General features: G+C 38.6%; 1 protein-coding gene across 26 annotated transcripts in view; it reads right to left on the bottom strand.

The window, feature by feature from the left end:
- Nucleotides 1-17,871, bottom strand: part of CELF2 (CUGBP Elav-like family member 2) — a 330,610-nt gene that overhangs the window by 32,004 nt on the left and 280,735 nt on the right. For 21 of the 26 annotated variants that reach the window (XM_072147377.1, XM_072147381.1, XM_072147375.1 and 18 more), the window contains 3 exons: nt 14,648-14,806; nt 12,709-12,772; nt 26-160 (listed from right to left, as the gene is read on the bottom strand). In XM_072147377.1, coding sequence (XP_072003478.1) covers nt 26-160; nt 12,709-12,772; nt 14,648-14,806 — 358 coding nt within the window. The remainder of the gene's footprint in view (nt 1-25; nt 161-12,708; nt 12,773-14,647; nt 14,807-17,871) is intronic. The other 5 variants (XM_072147397.1, XM_072147398.1, XM_072147396.1 and 2 more) reach the window with 1 other exon arrangement.

Genomic DNA, 17,871 nt, shown 5'->3' on the forward strand with positions numbered 1-17,871 from the left:
GTGACAGACAGAAAACACGTCTCACCCGGGCTTGTTAGCGCTCCCAGTGCGCTAGTCGTTGTGGAGAGAGGATTTGCATTGGTGGTGGTTGCAGAGGTTTGGGCTGCGGCTGCTGCAGCTGCTAAAGTAGCCAAATTCTGTAATTGCAAAGCATTCATGCCTGTGTAGGAAACAAAAGAAACCTTCAGGGACAATGTTAAAAAAAGGAATTCACTGCTTTGTGAGTAGGCTGGCTTCCTGCTTTGCTTATTGTGATGAAATTTGAAAATTGTCAGACCGAATGGAAATGGTAGCGTTACAATGTTAAAGGAATTCTATATCGCTTTCCATTTCAATTACTGAAAATACCCATCCATTTCTTCAGATCCCATTTAGTCAAAAAGTGTTATGAACAAATAAGACTATAGTCATTTCCAATTTTGTCAATGGGATTCAATGCAAAGTGGCTCTAATTCTTGTCATAAACACAGTTTTTTAAATAGCTAAACACTAAATGTGCTTTGCCATTTCAATATATTGTGCATTAAAATTTAGTCAAAGCTTTTTGTTTAGATTTCAGTTGCTTGTTGATGACTTTGTATTCTATCTATAGATGGAAAAAGGTTTCTGACAGATCCATTTAAGTCAACAGGATCAGGATATAAGATATATAAAAATGCACTTATGACTAATCAAAAAGGATCTAACATATACAACATGGATAGTGTAAAACAATATCCATGACATCAGCTTGAACGGAGCATAAACACACAGACTTTTTTTGTCTACATTATAAAAGCATGATAGCATGTACATATAGATCAATGAATGCATTGTGTCCCTAAAGGTTGCTTACTCCCTGTACTTGTGTTCAACTATCGATTATATCCATATTTTTTTATGTTTCACCTTTTGTGCAACAGACTTTATAGAATCTTAAGTAGAAAACTGATACATGGCCAAAATCTGCAGTTTAGCAATCACCTTCTGGAATTGTAAATACATTTACATTCTATTCAATCATCAATTATCCAGATCTGGTTCTTTCAAATTTACAGATTTAAGGTACAACTTAGAGGGTGTTCAATGCTAGAAAAAAAATAGTTGCTTTATTCCAGAAACGGTATCACACCCGTTTATAGCTTATCTCTGATATTGTGGCTTATTTCCCCCTAAAGAGGGGGAATAGGTTTCTTTAGAGAAACCAGGGGCGTTACACCGCTATGGGGCCCGCAGTGTCAGGGGGCCCTGTGATCTGACCTGACACAATAAAGAATGGAGGACGTGCACCATTATATCCATATTGTACTGAACATTGTCCAGCATAATCTGTATATAACATATACTGTGATGTATATATGCAGTATCTGTGATGTGTATATGGTGTCTGTATACACTGTATGTGTGTGTATATGCACATGAGTGTATTTATATGTGAGTATACTAATATGTATATTTTTTAAGTGGGAAGGGGGGCCCCATGCAGCAGCCTGCTAGGGGGCCCAGTCTCTCCTAGTTAAGCCACTGAGAGAAACCTTATGCTTATCTAATCATATCATGTTTTTTAACCAAATTTCATTATTTACATGTCTTTTCTGATTACCTCAAATATTTTTTTGTATTGTATGTAATGTTCTGCATTGAAAATCAGTAATATGCAAGGAATGACTTCCTAAGTCTCTATATTGCAGTCTCTGAGATCAGGGTAATGAGCACCAGTTTCGGTGTACAATATATATTTGTTATAACTAATAACACTGCATATCAATGGTGCATTATATGCTTCCATCAGAAACAGGGGAAGTTACACTGGTAGATGGGACTCCGACATCATGTTTGGGGGGTGGCCCAACTGTATATATACATTATTTGTTCATATTTAGTAGCATTGTGTTTGTATCATTTGCCTAGTATATCAAAATATAAGGTTAATTCAGGTTTTCAAGATAAAGGAGGCTATTGATTAGCTAAGATCCAATTACAACACAAACTAGGATGTATGGGGGGGGAGTATGCAAAAAGGAGTCACATGCATCAGTTTCACATTCGGGTGGAGCATTGTAACTGGAATGATACTGTTCATCCCCTGTGTGTCCCTTCTAGTCTAAACACAGTTCCTTCACCCTTATAGAGACTGGCAACTTGTCTTGAATATGTAGACATACAAGTCCACACCATGGGCACTATAACAGGAACATCTGATGCTTTTCCTTAGAGCCCCAACAAGAACCCCAATTCATCAAATGTGCTCCTGTCCTGCAGTATCCCACCAAAATAGCCCCTTATAAGTGAAATGATCTGACCAGGCTAATTATGCAGGAGGTTTCACTGATACTGCAAAGAAGAGCCTAGCATTAGGACCTACATGCTTTTATTATTACAGAAGCTTTGTTAAAATTTGTTAAGAGTGTTACTAAGTGGTGTTTAGCATATTCTTTCACAAAAATACATCTTCAGAGGTTAAAATGTCACACTTTTTCCAACAAAGCCACAAATTTTCAAAAACAAATGTTTTGTAACCCAAAAAGTCAGCTTCAAAATGGGATATGGATATATCCTTAACTTCAATGGATGTTCACAAAAAAATTGCCAAAAAACCCCAAAACCAACCATCTCGGCTAACTTATTATATCTATGGGAGCAGTTAAGACTGTACATGCTAGTTTTTAGAAAACCATTATTTCTTCATTTTTACAGAAAATGTATAGAAATGCTGTTGGCAATGGTATCTTTCGACATTACCATAATTTTGTGTTGGCAAGATAAATCAGCGATCTTGTAAGGTTTAAATATTTAGCCAGAATCCACTTACATTCACAAATTTTGTCCAAGGAGAAATACTGCCTTGCATTAGGATCTGGTCTGCTTTCTGTAAAGAAGATACTGCTCCTGGATACAGCCCTACAGAAAGATTTCTATATGGAGAGGTAAAGGAGGTCGGAGGATTTGTACACAGGGCCGGCTCCAGGTTTCAGTGGGCCCTTGGGCGACAGAGCCTCAGTGGGCCCCTTTGCTGTAAACAGGCGTAGCGACATGGATTCATTTTATACTGCCTCCTCACCCCCATAAATTAATTATATGCAGCCCCCCATGGATTAATAATATATAGTCCAGGCCCCCCTCACCACCCATAGTTTAATTATATGCAGCCCCCACCCCCACATAGATTATTTGCATCCCCCTCACCGCCCATTATATGCAGCCCCCTCCTCTCCCCCCAAACACTATATGCAGCCCCCTACAGGCACCCCCATTCATTATATACAGCCCCCTCCTCACCCCCCCCCCCACTTATTATATACAGCTCCCTCTTCATCCCCCCAGTCATTATATAAAGCCCCCTTATCACCCCCAGTCATTATATAGAGCCCCCTCCTCACCCCCCAGTCATTATATACAGCTCCCTCCTCACCCCCCCACTCATTATATACAGCTCCCTCTTCATCCCCCCACTCATTATATAAAGCCCCCTCCTCACCCCCAGTCATTATGTAAAGCCCCCTTATCACCCCAGTCATTATATAGAGCCCCCTCCTCACCCCCAGTCATTATATAGAGCCCCCTCCTCACCCCCAGTCATTATATAGAGCCCCCTCCTCACCCCCCAGTCATTATATACAGCTCCCTCCTCACCCCCCACTCATTATATACAGCTCCCTCTTCATCCCCCCACTCATTATATAAAGCCCCCTCCTCACCCCCAGTCATTATGTAAAGCCCCCTTATCACCCCAGTCATTATATAGAGCCCCCTCCTCACCCCCAGTCATTATATAGAGCCCCCTCCTCACCCCCAGTCATTATATAGAGCCTTATCCTTATCCCCATGGACTAGTAAATAGTACTCACCTCATTCTTATTCTAGGTCCGGAGCTTCCCCTTCGCGGTCTCCCTCCTCCTGCCGGCAGCCGCACAGCGCTTCTCGTGCAGCGTCCTGCAGCAGACGGAGCGTCACTTTACAGCGCTAGTACCCAGCACGTCCAGGCTGCTTGGGACAGGGGTTTCACCGCACGGCAGCGTCTTGCGGCAAATGGAGCGCCGCTTTACAGTGCCAGCACCCGGCACGGCACGGCTGCTGGGGAATGAGATTTGGCCACGAGTGGGCCCTCCCAGCAGCTGTGGGCCCCGGCACTTGCCCGGGTTTGCCGGGTGCTGGCGCCGGCCCTGTATGTACACATCCACCCACACTAACACTTGTACAGTATATAAATGTTGGATTGTATAATGCATCCTATGCTGCACATATATTACAACATTTATTAACAATGGACTTGTCTGTGTCATATTAACTGCACACCTAGATCGTTGGATTACATTCAATACAATGCAATGTTTCAGCTTTAGACAAATGCACATATTTTATAGTCGTTTAAACAATGAGAAATATCGATTTACAGTTTTATTTATTTTCTTTAAGGTTGCCAAGTCAAAAATTTAACATTCACCTTAGGTATTTTTTGTCTTATTGTTCATAACCATTACCATAAATCTACATATCAATAAGCAGGAACAGATGTCAGTTGTTATGAGCGCTTGCCAATCAGGCCTGTTAAAAAGTGACAGATGGGTGGTTATAAAAACATCTCACAAGGCCTATTAGCACATTCACTGAAAAATGCTGGTGTGTCTGTACAGTCACAGATGCCGCTCTGTGAAAATAAGGACCTATTTACAAGTGCGATATGTGCTTCCGTGCCAGAGGATGCCCTTTACAGACATGCCCATAAACACTGGAAAAAATTATCACATTGACTATTATTCTTTTCCACATCTATCTAGCAAACCCTCATATACTGCATAACAAAGGACTGTGTCTATCTATCTATCCATCTATCTATCTATCTATCTATCTATCTATCTATCTATCTATCTATCTATCTATCATCATGGATGCTATTTCCTTACAGAATGTCACAGTTGAATATTTTAGTAAACAATACTATACTATTTAACAGTACAAATAAAATTCACGTTACAATAAAAAGCATAAGGGGCAGTTTTTTAGAAGTTTGGTGATAATGTAGACAAGACCTGAATAACCAGTATGTATGTACAAAACTTTGTATGTGATAAAATCTACCATGCAGGAGCGGTCAAGTCTTAATAATGCATTGCTTGCTGTAAAACATGCTGAACAGTCTCCAAGAGAAACTGACAAGCAATAGATTATTTTACATTATTACATTAACATGCTTTCTCACTTGATGTGCAGTAAATATGACAAGCAAGAATAATTATTCGTACAGGGACTCAATATAATAATAGAAAATGGTCAATACAGAGCGTAAAGGATACAGATTAATTACACATGAGTCGTTTTAGTCCAGAACAGAATCTGCTGCGGTGTGAACAATGTCCTGCTTATTTCATAATTGGTGAGGATTCACAATGGAAACATAATGTGGATATCATTGGAAACATTTTAATAATTTAAGTTTTATTCCATCAAATAAAATGTAAATATTATATGGCACAGATTTTCCGCATTCATTGAAAACCTGAAGGTCAACCCCATTAGGTCTTCCATATAGAATTTAGTACTATTAGCAAATAGTTTGCAGCTGCTTTCACTTATTTTAGGCCAGCCAATCAGATTTGAGTTTAGATTTATCAGAACAGTTGGAGATTATCAGAAAATTGTTGAAGGAATCTGATTAGATAATATGGGCTAGAGCATTTGGATAGAATGGGTTTGGAACCTCTACTCACATACATGTACATACAGTATACAAGGTTATTTTACTGTTTTGCTCCAGCCATGTATTTCTGGCTATATGTTAACAGTATTTAGAAACTGCAATAAACATTAATAAAATGAACATTTGGGCAACTAGACCATTTGGCCATTTAGATTTGTCTCCAATACGTATATTTATATATCTAAAAAACTAATTTACTGTGTGTATATATATATATATTCATAGATTAGATTCTCAAAATCAGATTAATGAAGGTAAAACCTCCAGCACCCCAAAGATCCCACAGAATGGAACAGTACAGTAAGAACAGTAAGCTGATATCTCCATTCTCATTGTATCGGATGAGCCGGGTCACAGAGCCTGGATGCATGAGAGACACACAGAGAATGGAGCTGTCTGGTTCTTGTTGCTGAGAACATGTGATCTGGGGGAGGCGCAGGGTGTTGAACCTTCATCAATCTGATATTGAGGACCTATTCTTTAACTGGGAAAAGCACTTTGGTTAAAAACCTGGAATTTTTACTTCCATGTAATGTAAACTTTATTCTTCCACCTGGATCCTTTCGGATGCCTTTTTTTTAACCTATACAACACAACAGCTCTCGTCTTCTGCACAGATTGTTGGAGTTATGAATAGTCTTATTAAAGATGTCAGTGTTGACATTGTGTAAAATTGTCATGAAAAAATGATTTTCTATGATGTTGTTTATTTACAACCTTCTCTGATTTGACATTGATAGAAATGCTGGCAGCTGGGAGAATAACGTGCAGGGGATGCTATAGTGACAGGAGTTATGTATTGCCCTGTTTAACCTATGTTCACCTGCAAGTGAGACTTTATATAAACTACTTGCTTTTTATTACCGAAGTCTCCCAGCTGCAAACCTGAAGCAAACAGCACAACAGGTGTTAAATAAAACATCAGGCAAGCCCTGCACACAGCCGTATCCTATATGTGGATAAAGCAGATGTTGGGTTTTTTTCTGCTGTTAACAACTGTTGACAGCCGTGGGAATTGTGGCGAGATCGACTATCGAATAGCGACCACTATGTGTTCACTTTATAGAATACATTAAAATCTTTCTGCCTAAAAAGCCCAGGCAATTTTCTCTGCTCTTGATTGTATTATGTTAATACATTGTTATAACACATTACACTATCCAGGTACCAGGTAGAGCTGGAAATTAATAAAGATAAAAATTTTATAGATTTATGTTAATGGGTAATTGATGCCTCTCTTTTGGCCTGGGTGCCACACATATATTGTAAGGTTGACAATGGGGTTAAAGAGGTGTCACAATAATTGGCTGCATAGAGTGACAGCATGGACTACTCAGTGTGTAATATATACCCTATTATGATAAACTATTGGCACTGACAGCTTTACTCGAGTAGTTGTGATGAAAAAACTGTATACACATGGCCGCAATAAAGAACTTGCTCAGGAATCAATATGGGCAGGTTTACCTTTGTAGAAGCCATTAGTTTAAGCGGAATGTGGCAAAAAACTGGTCTACATACTGAACACATTTATCGATTTTGTATCAATTTTCAAATCCTGTCTGATAAGGAATAGGGCCTGTTAGGGAAGGAATACGGCTTTCTGGAGGGAGACAGGGCTGAAGATGCAACAATGGATGTTAGAATTCCAAACAACTTTAGGTGGAAATGTTAGTGTTAAGCATGGCGGGCACACGGCGGTGCGCGGGGAGAGGAGGAGGTGGTGAGCGCCCCTCACCTAGCCTAGAAGTAAGTACTAGATGCAAGACTAGATGCATACAACAGTCAAAAGCTGCCACGTGCCAACTGTTTTTCTTTAACGGATGGCAAACGGCTGCTCTAAATGTAAAACTTTTTAATGGACCAGTGCCCATGGCTGTACAACTGGTCCATTTAACCAGAGTGTATCCTAGCTGTAATTGGTTTGTAAGCCTGCTGCAAAGCGGATGTAGAAAAATCATCACATTTGTTTGTATGAAGCCGAAGCCAACTAATAGGGGTTTTAAGTTAATAATGACACTCAATTCCCCCATACATATGAATAAGCTTGGCATAAGTGAGCATGTGTGCTCTATAGGGAGAGTGGAGCATGTGTTCTGCCAAAAATGTGCAGCCATGCTGAAAGTCAACAGGCCCAGCACTTCTTTGCCTCACAGTTCACAGTTAAAAGGAACCTGTCAACAGGAGACCCCTTTTTAGCACCCCTGAGTCCCCACAGACAATAATACATACACTGCCAAAGAGGTTTTGTATAAAAAATAGGTTTTACAGAAAAAAAGTTATGTTATATAGTACCTTTCAATGCCATGTGCTCTGTGACTAGGAACTTGTCACCAGGGAGTTTCCCCCTCAACCTTGGGAAAACGCTCCTCCATTTGTCCTTTTCATATATAAATATATCTCAGGATAAAAATATCGCTCAAGAGTGGCTATAGAGTAGCAGGGGGCGTTGCTAAGCCAATTGATGGGAGTTATTAATATATTTGAAAAGGACACACAGAGGTGCAGTTTTCCAAGGGTGGGGGGAAACTACTCCTCTATAGCCACTCCCAGGGGACAAGTGTCTAGTTACAGAGCACGTGGCATTGAAAGGTGCTATATAACATATCTTTTTTTCTGTAAAAACTATTTTTTATACAGGTAACAAGTTCCCTTTAAGTACTTAAAATCTGTATGTCTTCAATGGTACACTGGTGCTGTATGGTGGCGGTATTCTCCCATGGAAGAACTATATCATGGAGAAGCAATCATAGCCGAATGAGGCTGAACACTTTTTACATGTAATCAACATTTTATCAAATAGTGAAACCACACTCCAGAGACCTCTAATATTGCCTTAAACATTTAAACATTGAAATATTTAGCCATTTTGTTTTATAGTCTAGCATCTACAATTTTTAGGAATGTATGAATTCCTGGACCTTCCAGTCTAGTATGTATACATAGACATCAATTAACTATACACAATACAGACATGTGAAGCTATGCTTTTTACACTGTATGTCTAATGTATAATTAATTTATGCCAATGACTGCACTTACAGCTACAAGAGCACACTGTGGGCCACATTTATTAAAGTGTTTGCACCAGTTTTCTGCCTGACTTTCCACTAGAAAGAACAAGCAAACAGTTTGCACATGTATTGATCAAGTGTCTGCACCAGTATTTCTGATAATTCAGAAAAATAGCAGCACCTAAAGGGGCGTCTTAGTGCTTAGTCATACTGTGTGCCACAATTCTGTCTGACATGCGCCACAATTGTATCCCGCTCACAATTCTGCAGCATGAACGAAGTGCACCAAAAAAAAGTTGGTGCACACTTCCAGAGCAGTGCAGAGAGAACCAGATTTATGAAGAACGTGTGGCACAATTCATGAATCCGGCGCACGCTGCACACTTCACAGGCAAACTGCACATACTGTTTTTTATAAATGTGGACATGCAACTTTTATCGGCTACAAATAAATGTGGTTGTTTTGGCCATACAGAAACAATTGTACAACATACTTTCAGTATTCTTGGGTCTCTTGGCCTGTCTTAACTCATATATTAGATAAAAAGTAAATATGAAAAAATAAGAATGAGAAAAAAATCAACAGCCAGCAGGTGTTAAGATGAGAAAATAATTCAGTGATCTTTACATCTCCAGGCCAATTTATATTGTCAGACAGCAGGTTTAGATTACTCAAAGATGCCAGTGCAATAATGAGTTGCTGTACCAACTGATCACAGAATATCTGTGGGGAGAGACTTGTACCAGTAAAAATATTGAAAGTCTTATTGGAACTGAAGTTAGAAACTAGAAAACAATAAAACGCACAGATGAGAAACCCTCAAGTGATAAACTCTTGTTTCCAACAGGAAGCTCCCATTACAAAACAGTCATGCACATTTAAAGGAGCAGCCTCTTATACTGGATCTCTATTATAAAATACAGTTGTATTTAATAAGAGCCTGTCGTGTCCATAAACAGATTAACTAGCTGGGATTATAGACTAAAGAAAAAATTGTATATTTATATATATATATGTTTGTGAATCTATGCTATAAGAAAATGAATTAATGGTAAGGAACATGGTAAGGAATACATGACACTATATTGATCTGGTATCAAATAATCATTTATGTATGTTAACTGGCAGAAAAACAACTGCACATACATTTCTGGTTTATGTTTACCTACTGTTACAATCGGCTACTGTATATACTCGCGTGGAAGCAAAAATGTGCTGAAAAACTCCACCTTGGCTTATACACGGGTGAATAAAATAAATAAATTTACATACCTACCTTCCAATGCTCCACTCCAATGCAACTCCTCTTTTTCCTCTTCCTTCTCTTCCTCACTCATAAGAGAGTGGGCAGAGTCACGTCCATGTGCCCGCCACCCCACACTATAACGCAGCGGTGTTGTCGCTGCTGACGTCATAGTGTGTGGCAGCGGGCAGAGCTAATGGAAGTGTCTCTGCCCGCTCTTTTACGAGTGGGGAAGAGAAGGAAGAGGACCTGCGCGAAGCATCGGAAGGTGAGTATGTTTTTTTTACACAATGAGTGGATAGGGCATTACATTATCAGGGGAGGCTGTGACCAATGCATTTTCCACCCTAGGCTTATGCTCGAGTCAAAAAGTTTTCCCCGTTTTTGTGACAAAATTAAGGGCCTAGGCTTATATTTGGGTCAACTTATACTCAAGTATATAGGGTAAGTCTCGCAAAAAGACAGGGGGATGATGGTCTATTGTCAATGAATCACTACAAATGAAACTTGATATCACATGGTTTTCACTGTGATTCACTGTCCATTGTCCATTGTGATCCACCGATTATATCACTAATGTGATTAGTATAGTATGAAAATCATTGAGGAACATGTATTTGTCTTTTTTAGACTCTTTGTTTCTTTGTAACATTTACCTTATGTATACTTTTTTCTCTCTATTTTTGTGACTTTTCAGGCACAAATCTTCCTCTGCAGAGGATGGATTGTGTCCATACTAGAAGTATACTTGCATGCCTTATAAGGGCCTTATACTGCGTATGACAGGGTATGGCATGTTTTTTTTCTTGGACCCTGTTTTAACATGTAAATTATAATTAGTTCACATACTTTATATGTTTAAAGTTTGCACATAAACCTGCTGGGCATCGAATGTTTGGGCTGCTCCTATTGTTTTTAATCTGTACATTTTTACATTCACAGTTTATTGAAATTCGTTAGTTACTTCTAAATTCAGTTTGCTTTCATTCATTTGTTTTGTTATCCAATTACATGTGTTTATGTAAATTGTAATTTCCAGGGTTGAAGGTGTGATCACACGTGGCGTTTGCCATGCTTTTTTAAATGCATTGCAGAAATGCATGTGTTTTACATACTACCATGCATTTGGCTGGTCACCTAGCTTTTTTCATTGCTGGAAGTGTAAGCAGCTATGAAAATGTTAACACGGGTGCTTACACTTCTAGTAATGAATAAAAACACTTTCAAACCACCCAAACGCATGGTAACATGTAAAAATGCATCACAAACGCCACCTGTGACTGCAGCCTTATATGTCGTTATCTCCCTGGGGTGTGACTAGAGTGCTTAAAAATGCCCCCATAGCCGCAAAATTTAAAGTAGTGTCCACTCTATTACACAACCCACCTAAAGTTGCACCTGCCAGGACAGTAAAAACTAAACATGTTACAGAAGAAAAAAAGACATGAATATACATAGGGTGCAAAAAAGACCTACTAAAAGTCTCAATTATACCAACAAAACATATGGACTAAGATACATGTCCCCTATTGACTTAAAATCTATAGATGTAGTGTGAATGCGCTTGTTACTTTGTGCGAACAGCTTGACTCTTTTACTGCCTTAGAACTCTGCCACTCACTTGTCAATTTTAACTTACATGTAAGATTTTTCTATTTTAGGAGATTGATTCTTTAGTGAAAAGCAAAGCATAATAAGAGAGCATGTAAAGGTACTGCAAAGCAAGGACAAAAGAACCTGCTCCACACACAAAGGCTAGACCTAGACCGTAATATTAAGTAGGCAGGGCAGTGTGGAAAACAGCAAATAACACAGTCCAGGGTGGAAAAAAACAGGGACGTTTTGTCCTTGTTTGTGCAGATTACATATTCATTGATGCAGTGGGGGTCATGATTAAAATAAAATACAGCCACATTAATGCTCCAAATTGTTTTGCTTTTGCATCAAACAAAGAGAAAGCTTTCTCGCAGTTTTTCACGGCAGGCATAATGGGCATCCAAGCTCTGATTTACTGCACGTCCTGCCTTCTGCAGCTCCATGTTAAGTTAGAATATCAGCATGGAAGGTCACACAGTGGGAATGACCTTTCACTAATCACTACACATCAGCTACTACAGGCAGAGCTCATTACAGAGAAATTCTTCAACTTGCAGCCTTTCAAATAGAGGCCAGCTTTGATTTTTGGAAACTAAAGGATAATTTTATATTTCGGGGGGAAAATGTGGAGACAAAAAAAATGAACATTTATTGTGTAATTTTGTTGTCTGGGCTTCCTCTGCAACCAGTCCACTCTGCAAAGGTTTAAAATGGATTCTAATCCCGTATCGGCTCGATGCCTGTAATTTTCGTCTTTTCCAAAAAAAGGTCAGAACATTTTTCTTCCCAGTGTTCACTGCCTTCAGTAAAATGCCTGCGTTGTCGCTAAATGGGTTGCCAGGACATTGCAGTCTCCATAGAAGTTAAACCGAGGTCCTGTGGTTGTTTTGTCGTCACCATTATTAGAATATGATGCAGCTGCAGGGACTAAAAGCTCTCCTGCCTTTTACAATTGGTTGCTTAGGACAAATGGCGGGTGACTAATGCAAGATAAACTACTTGTTCAACCTCAGAGCAGTTGGTTCAATTTTCCATTTCTAAGAGAGCAAGTGTTTCAATTGAGAATTTAACACAGGGGTGTCCCTTTTTAACAGAACATCATTAGTGCAAAAGAACTTAAGAGCTGGAGAAAATAGGGCATAATTGGCTAAAATTAAATGCTTTTTTCTCCACTTACCAGCCATTTGCTGAATACCGCTAAATGCACCCAGGTTACTGGAGGAGGTGGCTTGCTGCAGGAGCTGTACAAAAAAAGAAGAAATCAAGCAATGAGGCATCCACAATGAGACAAATTGGCTGCTTGATATGCATTGTTGCACACACAGGTTTTTTTTTCTTTTCTCCTCTTTCAAATATTCTGAATCGTAAAGACTTTTTGCTCTCGGATGGACAGGTTGTCCCCTGGGTAGGAGCTGTAAATCTATATCAATGTCTAATCTTTACATAGAAAGGCACACACACTAGGGGGACTCAATAAAATGACTGCTTTAAAAACAATTAATCAATTTAGTCTTTTTAACAGCCAGGTGTTAAATACATTTCTACCGCCACAGCGCGACTAATTACAGCCCTCTGTAGTATTGTAGTTACCATAACTCATCTGTAAAGATTATTCTCATTTTTCTCCCCTCTTTCTGAAATGTCGTCTTTTCAGTATGCGCATTACATCTGAGCGTCTGATGCCCAGAATCCTCACATACAAGCATATATTTCTATAATTACATGATGTAAAGTTTCAAGCATAGAATTTTTTCAAGCTCTTACGTGAATACTGCAGAAGCATTAACTATGATTTGTACTAATAAACCTGAAGGCCCCTTGAGTTAAAAACTAATTACTCATTAAATGTCAGTGTAGCAGAAAAGTAGTTGTTCCGCATACATGTTATTCCGCTGTTATAATTTTCCATCCCTTCTTATGTGAAGTCCTGTAGGCTAATTATAAGCAGGTAGATGTCATGAGGTCTTTCGTGGTAACAAGGAACATGTAGGCACAGTTCTACTGTAATCTTGACAGATGTCTTTCCCTTTCTAACTTCTATAAGTTTTATTCATTGTTTAAAAGTAAAGGCAGCTAATAACCCATAAGATTATTGGTTCATACATCACAGTCTTGCATACATTTGCAAAAATAACTTGCATACATTTGCAAATGACCTCTCAGATCTCTAGAATGGTGATCCCTGAACCCCTTTCCTACACTATAAGGTGGTCTCTATATCAGCCAATAAATGATGGGACAGATGACTAAGTGTTGTTTTCAGGAGTAAGGAGTACATGAACATTAACATCTTTTTTTATGGCCGATTTGCTTCAGTTTGGTATGAATTTTTTTACGGAATTCATTAACTTTAGTATGTGAGTGATCTGTGTTCTAGGTAGGACATGCCCAACTATTTAAATGGTGGGTCGCATGATCTGTTAATATAACGGCCATGGATACTTAATAGTTAAAAATTTCAGTGGAGCTATTCATTCAATAAGGTGAATTAGTCCTTAATCTTGTAGCCATAATCATCAGCTTCTGATAAAAGCTAGTTATAGTGGGACCACCTTTTAACTCGTTTTCTATCTGAATGAATCAGCCAGTATTTTGGACATAAATGGGTTAACAAAGATATCAAATTTACAATGTCATATTCAAAATTGAATATTTAAGTATTTTTGGACCACTTTTAAAGGGGTTGTCCGAGGCTGGACCCCACAACCCTCCGGCCCCCATACACAATGCTGTGTATAGGGACGGATAGGCGTACCCGGCCACGGCCGGCCGGCAGCTGAATGCAGCGCTGCTCCGGCGGCCATGTTTGTTTACATGGCGCCCGGACCGGAGCGACAGCAGTGCTGGATACCGGAGGGCACCGGAAGGTAAGTACATCTTTACTGTTTTAAGCAGCCCGCTCCCGGCCACCTATAGTTTTTTTTCAAAACTCGGACAACCCCTTTAAGTTGTCATAGTAAGGCTTTGTTAGGTTTATCAGCAATACTGGATTAGCCATGTCCAATACATAAATTAAATTTAGCCTTTGACCTCCAGATGAACAGGAAATAAATACAGTATACAATGCTTTACAGACAGTAATGAATGTAACACTAACACTTATTGAAATGACTTACTGCTAAATACTGTGGTGTAAGTCCTCCAAGTCCAGTAAGGTTCCCCCATGTGGCAGTATTAAGCTGTTGCATTTGTTGTGCTAACTGTTGCTGTAGACGTCTCTGTTCCTTGTCCTTCTGTGTATCAGCAAATTTCACCACTATTGGTGAAGAACAACCCTAAAATAGGACAGACCACAACAAAATGTATATATAACAACTAATACAGCATGGACTTCATGATTGCCACCTTTTTCATAATAGTTTGGTTACTTACTGGAGTCCACATCACTACACTTAAACACTTCTTAGTGCTGGTAACCTGGAGAAGTACCTTAATATGTATAGCGAACATCACACATGTAGTATTAATGGGTTGTATCCGACTGCAATATGCAATGCAAGAGGGTAAGGCCACTATGATTTATTTAGTTAATATTCCTATGTTGTAGCATCAGATTAATACTCCAAGCCACCCTATCTAGTTAATCTTTTTGCCAATACATTCCCCTGCCTATTCTGTAGTTAGATGTATACTAATGGGTCATTTTAAAATATGGGTGCCAATGGTAGTCTACATTATCCATTTTTATCCATATAAGGAAGTTCTCTCAGCAAAATCTCTTTCACCTATCGACAACTTGTATGATTCCTATGTGCTCAATGCTGGGATAACTTTACCTTCCCCCAAAGAATGACCCCTGTGAAGAAGAAGTGATTGTTGAAGGTTATACATCTGCCAGCTAATCATATGGATAGGTGGTCTTTTCATGGGATAATCCCTTTAATTAACAAGGTTAAGTGAATAATAATGGTGATCATTATTAATATGGGTCCTAATATCACATTACAGATCATAAAACTATCAAATTAAAGCTCCCAAATGAATATTACCCTAAATTCATTCAGTTCTTTCTTATCCTACCTATGGCTAAAGATAATGAGGAAGGAACAGGGTGCCAAGATGCTTAAAAAGCACTATAAGATCTAGCTTCAGTGATTTCCTATGGATCTACAAAAATCAGTTTGGGTTCTGAATTTCTTTCTAAAAATAGGCCAATATTTTTTTATCGATTATTATTGAAATTTTTTTTATCAATAATATAACATAAGATGGGGACTGCATCCTTGTATCTCTATGCATTCTATTAGAATTCCCTTGAAGTATTTTTACACTCCACCAACACAAGGCTGGTCAACATAAACACCTCTTGCTGGTTCAGAAAATATATTATAGTAAATATTTCCCATAAGAGACCTGCCACTTGGAAGATAATTTAAGCTAAAGAATCAATGCTTTTGTCCCCGAGAATGATCTTCTATGAATTACCTATTCTGTATGCTGCCTGACATAAACAGCGGTAATTATGTCGTACAGTCAGGTATAAAAGTGGTTTATCTCATGGTTTGATAACAGACAGATGGGGCTGTTTTAGAACGAAGCACAAGAAATGATCATAAATACATGAAATTAAAATACAAAGCCATTTGCCTTGATATCTTGACTGTAACCTGACATCCTATTTCTTGGAGCTCCCTCTCAATGCAATACATAAAAAACTATTTCTTCATTGTATACCTATCGTATTCATTCTTTTCGTTTCATATTTCCCAAATTTGTGAATTTCAAAAGGAGATGCCATTATCAGAATTGTAATGACATGAGAAAGTGTTTTGTTGCTGCATAATAAGTTTAGGAGAAATAAAATATTCTGGAGCCATGTTTAGCGTATACTTTATAACTGTGACATCAGGCAGGATTTTTATTTAGTTGTGGTTAAAAAACTTTGACCAAACCTAATTTATTAAATTAAAGCGTATCTCCTATTATAAATTGGTATGGAGGGGGGCACTAGTGCACTTGGGTGACAGTTACATTTTTCAAGAAAAAGGGTCTGATTTAGACAGTTTCTTCTATAGATAAGGCTGGGGATGAGTTATTGCACTCTATAGGGATGAACAAGATTATTAATCTGTTTCTAAAGCTCTGTACCAATGGTCCATGGTCCTTCTTATCATCACTTAAAAATATGGATTAGAGGTCTCTAACTGTGGTTGACCTCCCATCATTAGGTTTTATGAACTGTGCTATTGACATTATTGACCTATCCAATGGACTTCGAATGGATGCTAAGCTGCTGTCTGGCTACTACACAGTATACGCTTTTGCTTTAAGTTCTATATACTCTATATTGATGTTTTCCAAGGCAACCTACATTTTTAAGGTCTAACCCATAGACTTTATATGGTGTGCCAGCACACATGCTTAGATGTTGTTTCATTCTAACCCCTCACTAGTAACACTACACTACACTACATTGCAAATACTCGGTCCAAATAATTTTTGGGGGGTTCTAACCCTGGAGGGTTCCAGGGATTATAAACTGATAACTGACCCCATGGATATGTATTAAACCCTTAAAATGGTTTGTCTTGACACATTGATACTGATTTGATAGATCCCATCAGCAAGCAGCTGATATGTTTGGGGCCAGAGACCAGATGTTGGCCCTCCACCATTTAACTATTGATGGCCTAACCTGATGGTCATTCATAGTTACTCCTAATAAAAACATTAGGGGCTATCAATGATTTTTGAGTGTAAAATATGGATGGTTTATAGTGCAACACAAACTACTGTATTGTTCATTTATGCAACTAAGTTTACTTCCCAGGTGCCATAAGCCAAAGATACATTTGGGCTATAACTGTAGCCTTCATCTTCCTGAGATGCACACAATGAAACATTAACATACCTGTCCGTAAACCCCTAAGAAAATTTAAAGTTTATATGAATTCTAAAATTTAATGCATAATAAATGAACATCTACGGATGTGTCCTCCATATCTTTCTTCTCAGCAGGGCATGTGTGGATATTGTGGCACATGGTCACCTGTTGTTTGTGGACTGCAGCCAGTTTAGGATTTTACTGGTAGTAAAGATATTGTATTAAATTAAAAATTGGAGTTTTTATCAAAATTTTAGTTAAGATTTGGAACATCTAATATGACCTAAATTTATTAGTAAATTCTGTTATTCATGAAGTTTTTACTACACCTACATTCTAATACTCTGTACTAATATATCTAAACACACATGGCATTTACTAACTATATGTTATGTCCCTGTCTAGAAAGAGCAGAAGTTATATATAATATCTAGCACAGAAAATACCAGCAGGGTTAAAATCGCACAGGGATGTGTACACTGTTATCTCAGGAAGCAAACCTGCCATCAGGATAAA

The sequence above is a fragment of the Engystomops pustulosus genome, chromosome 4 (assembly GCF_040894005.1).
Source record: "Engystomops pustulosus chromosome 4, aEngPut4.maternal, whole genome shotgun sequence".
Classification (NCBI taxonomy): Eukaryota; Metazoa; Chordata; class Amphibia; order Anura; family Leptodactylidae; genus Engystomops; species Engystomops pustulosus.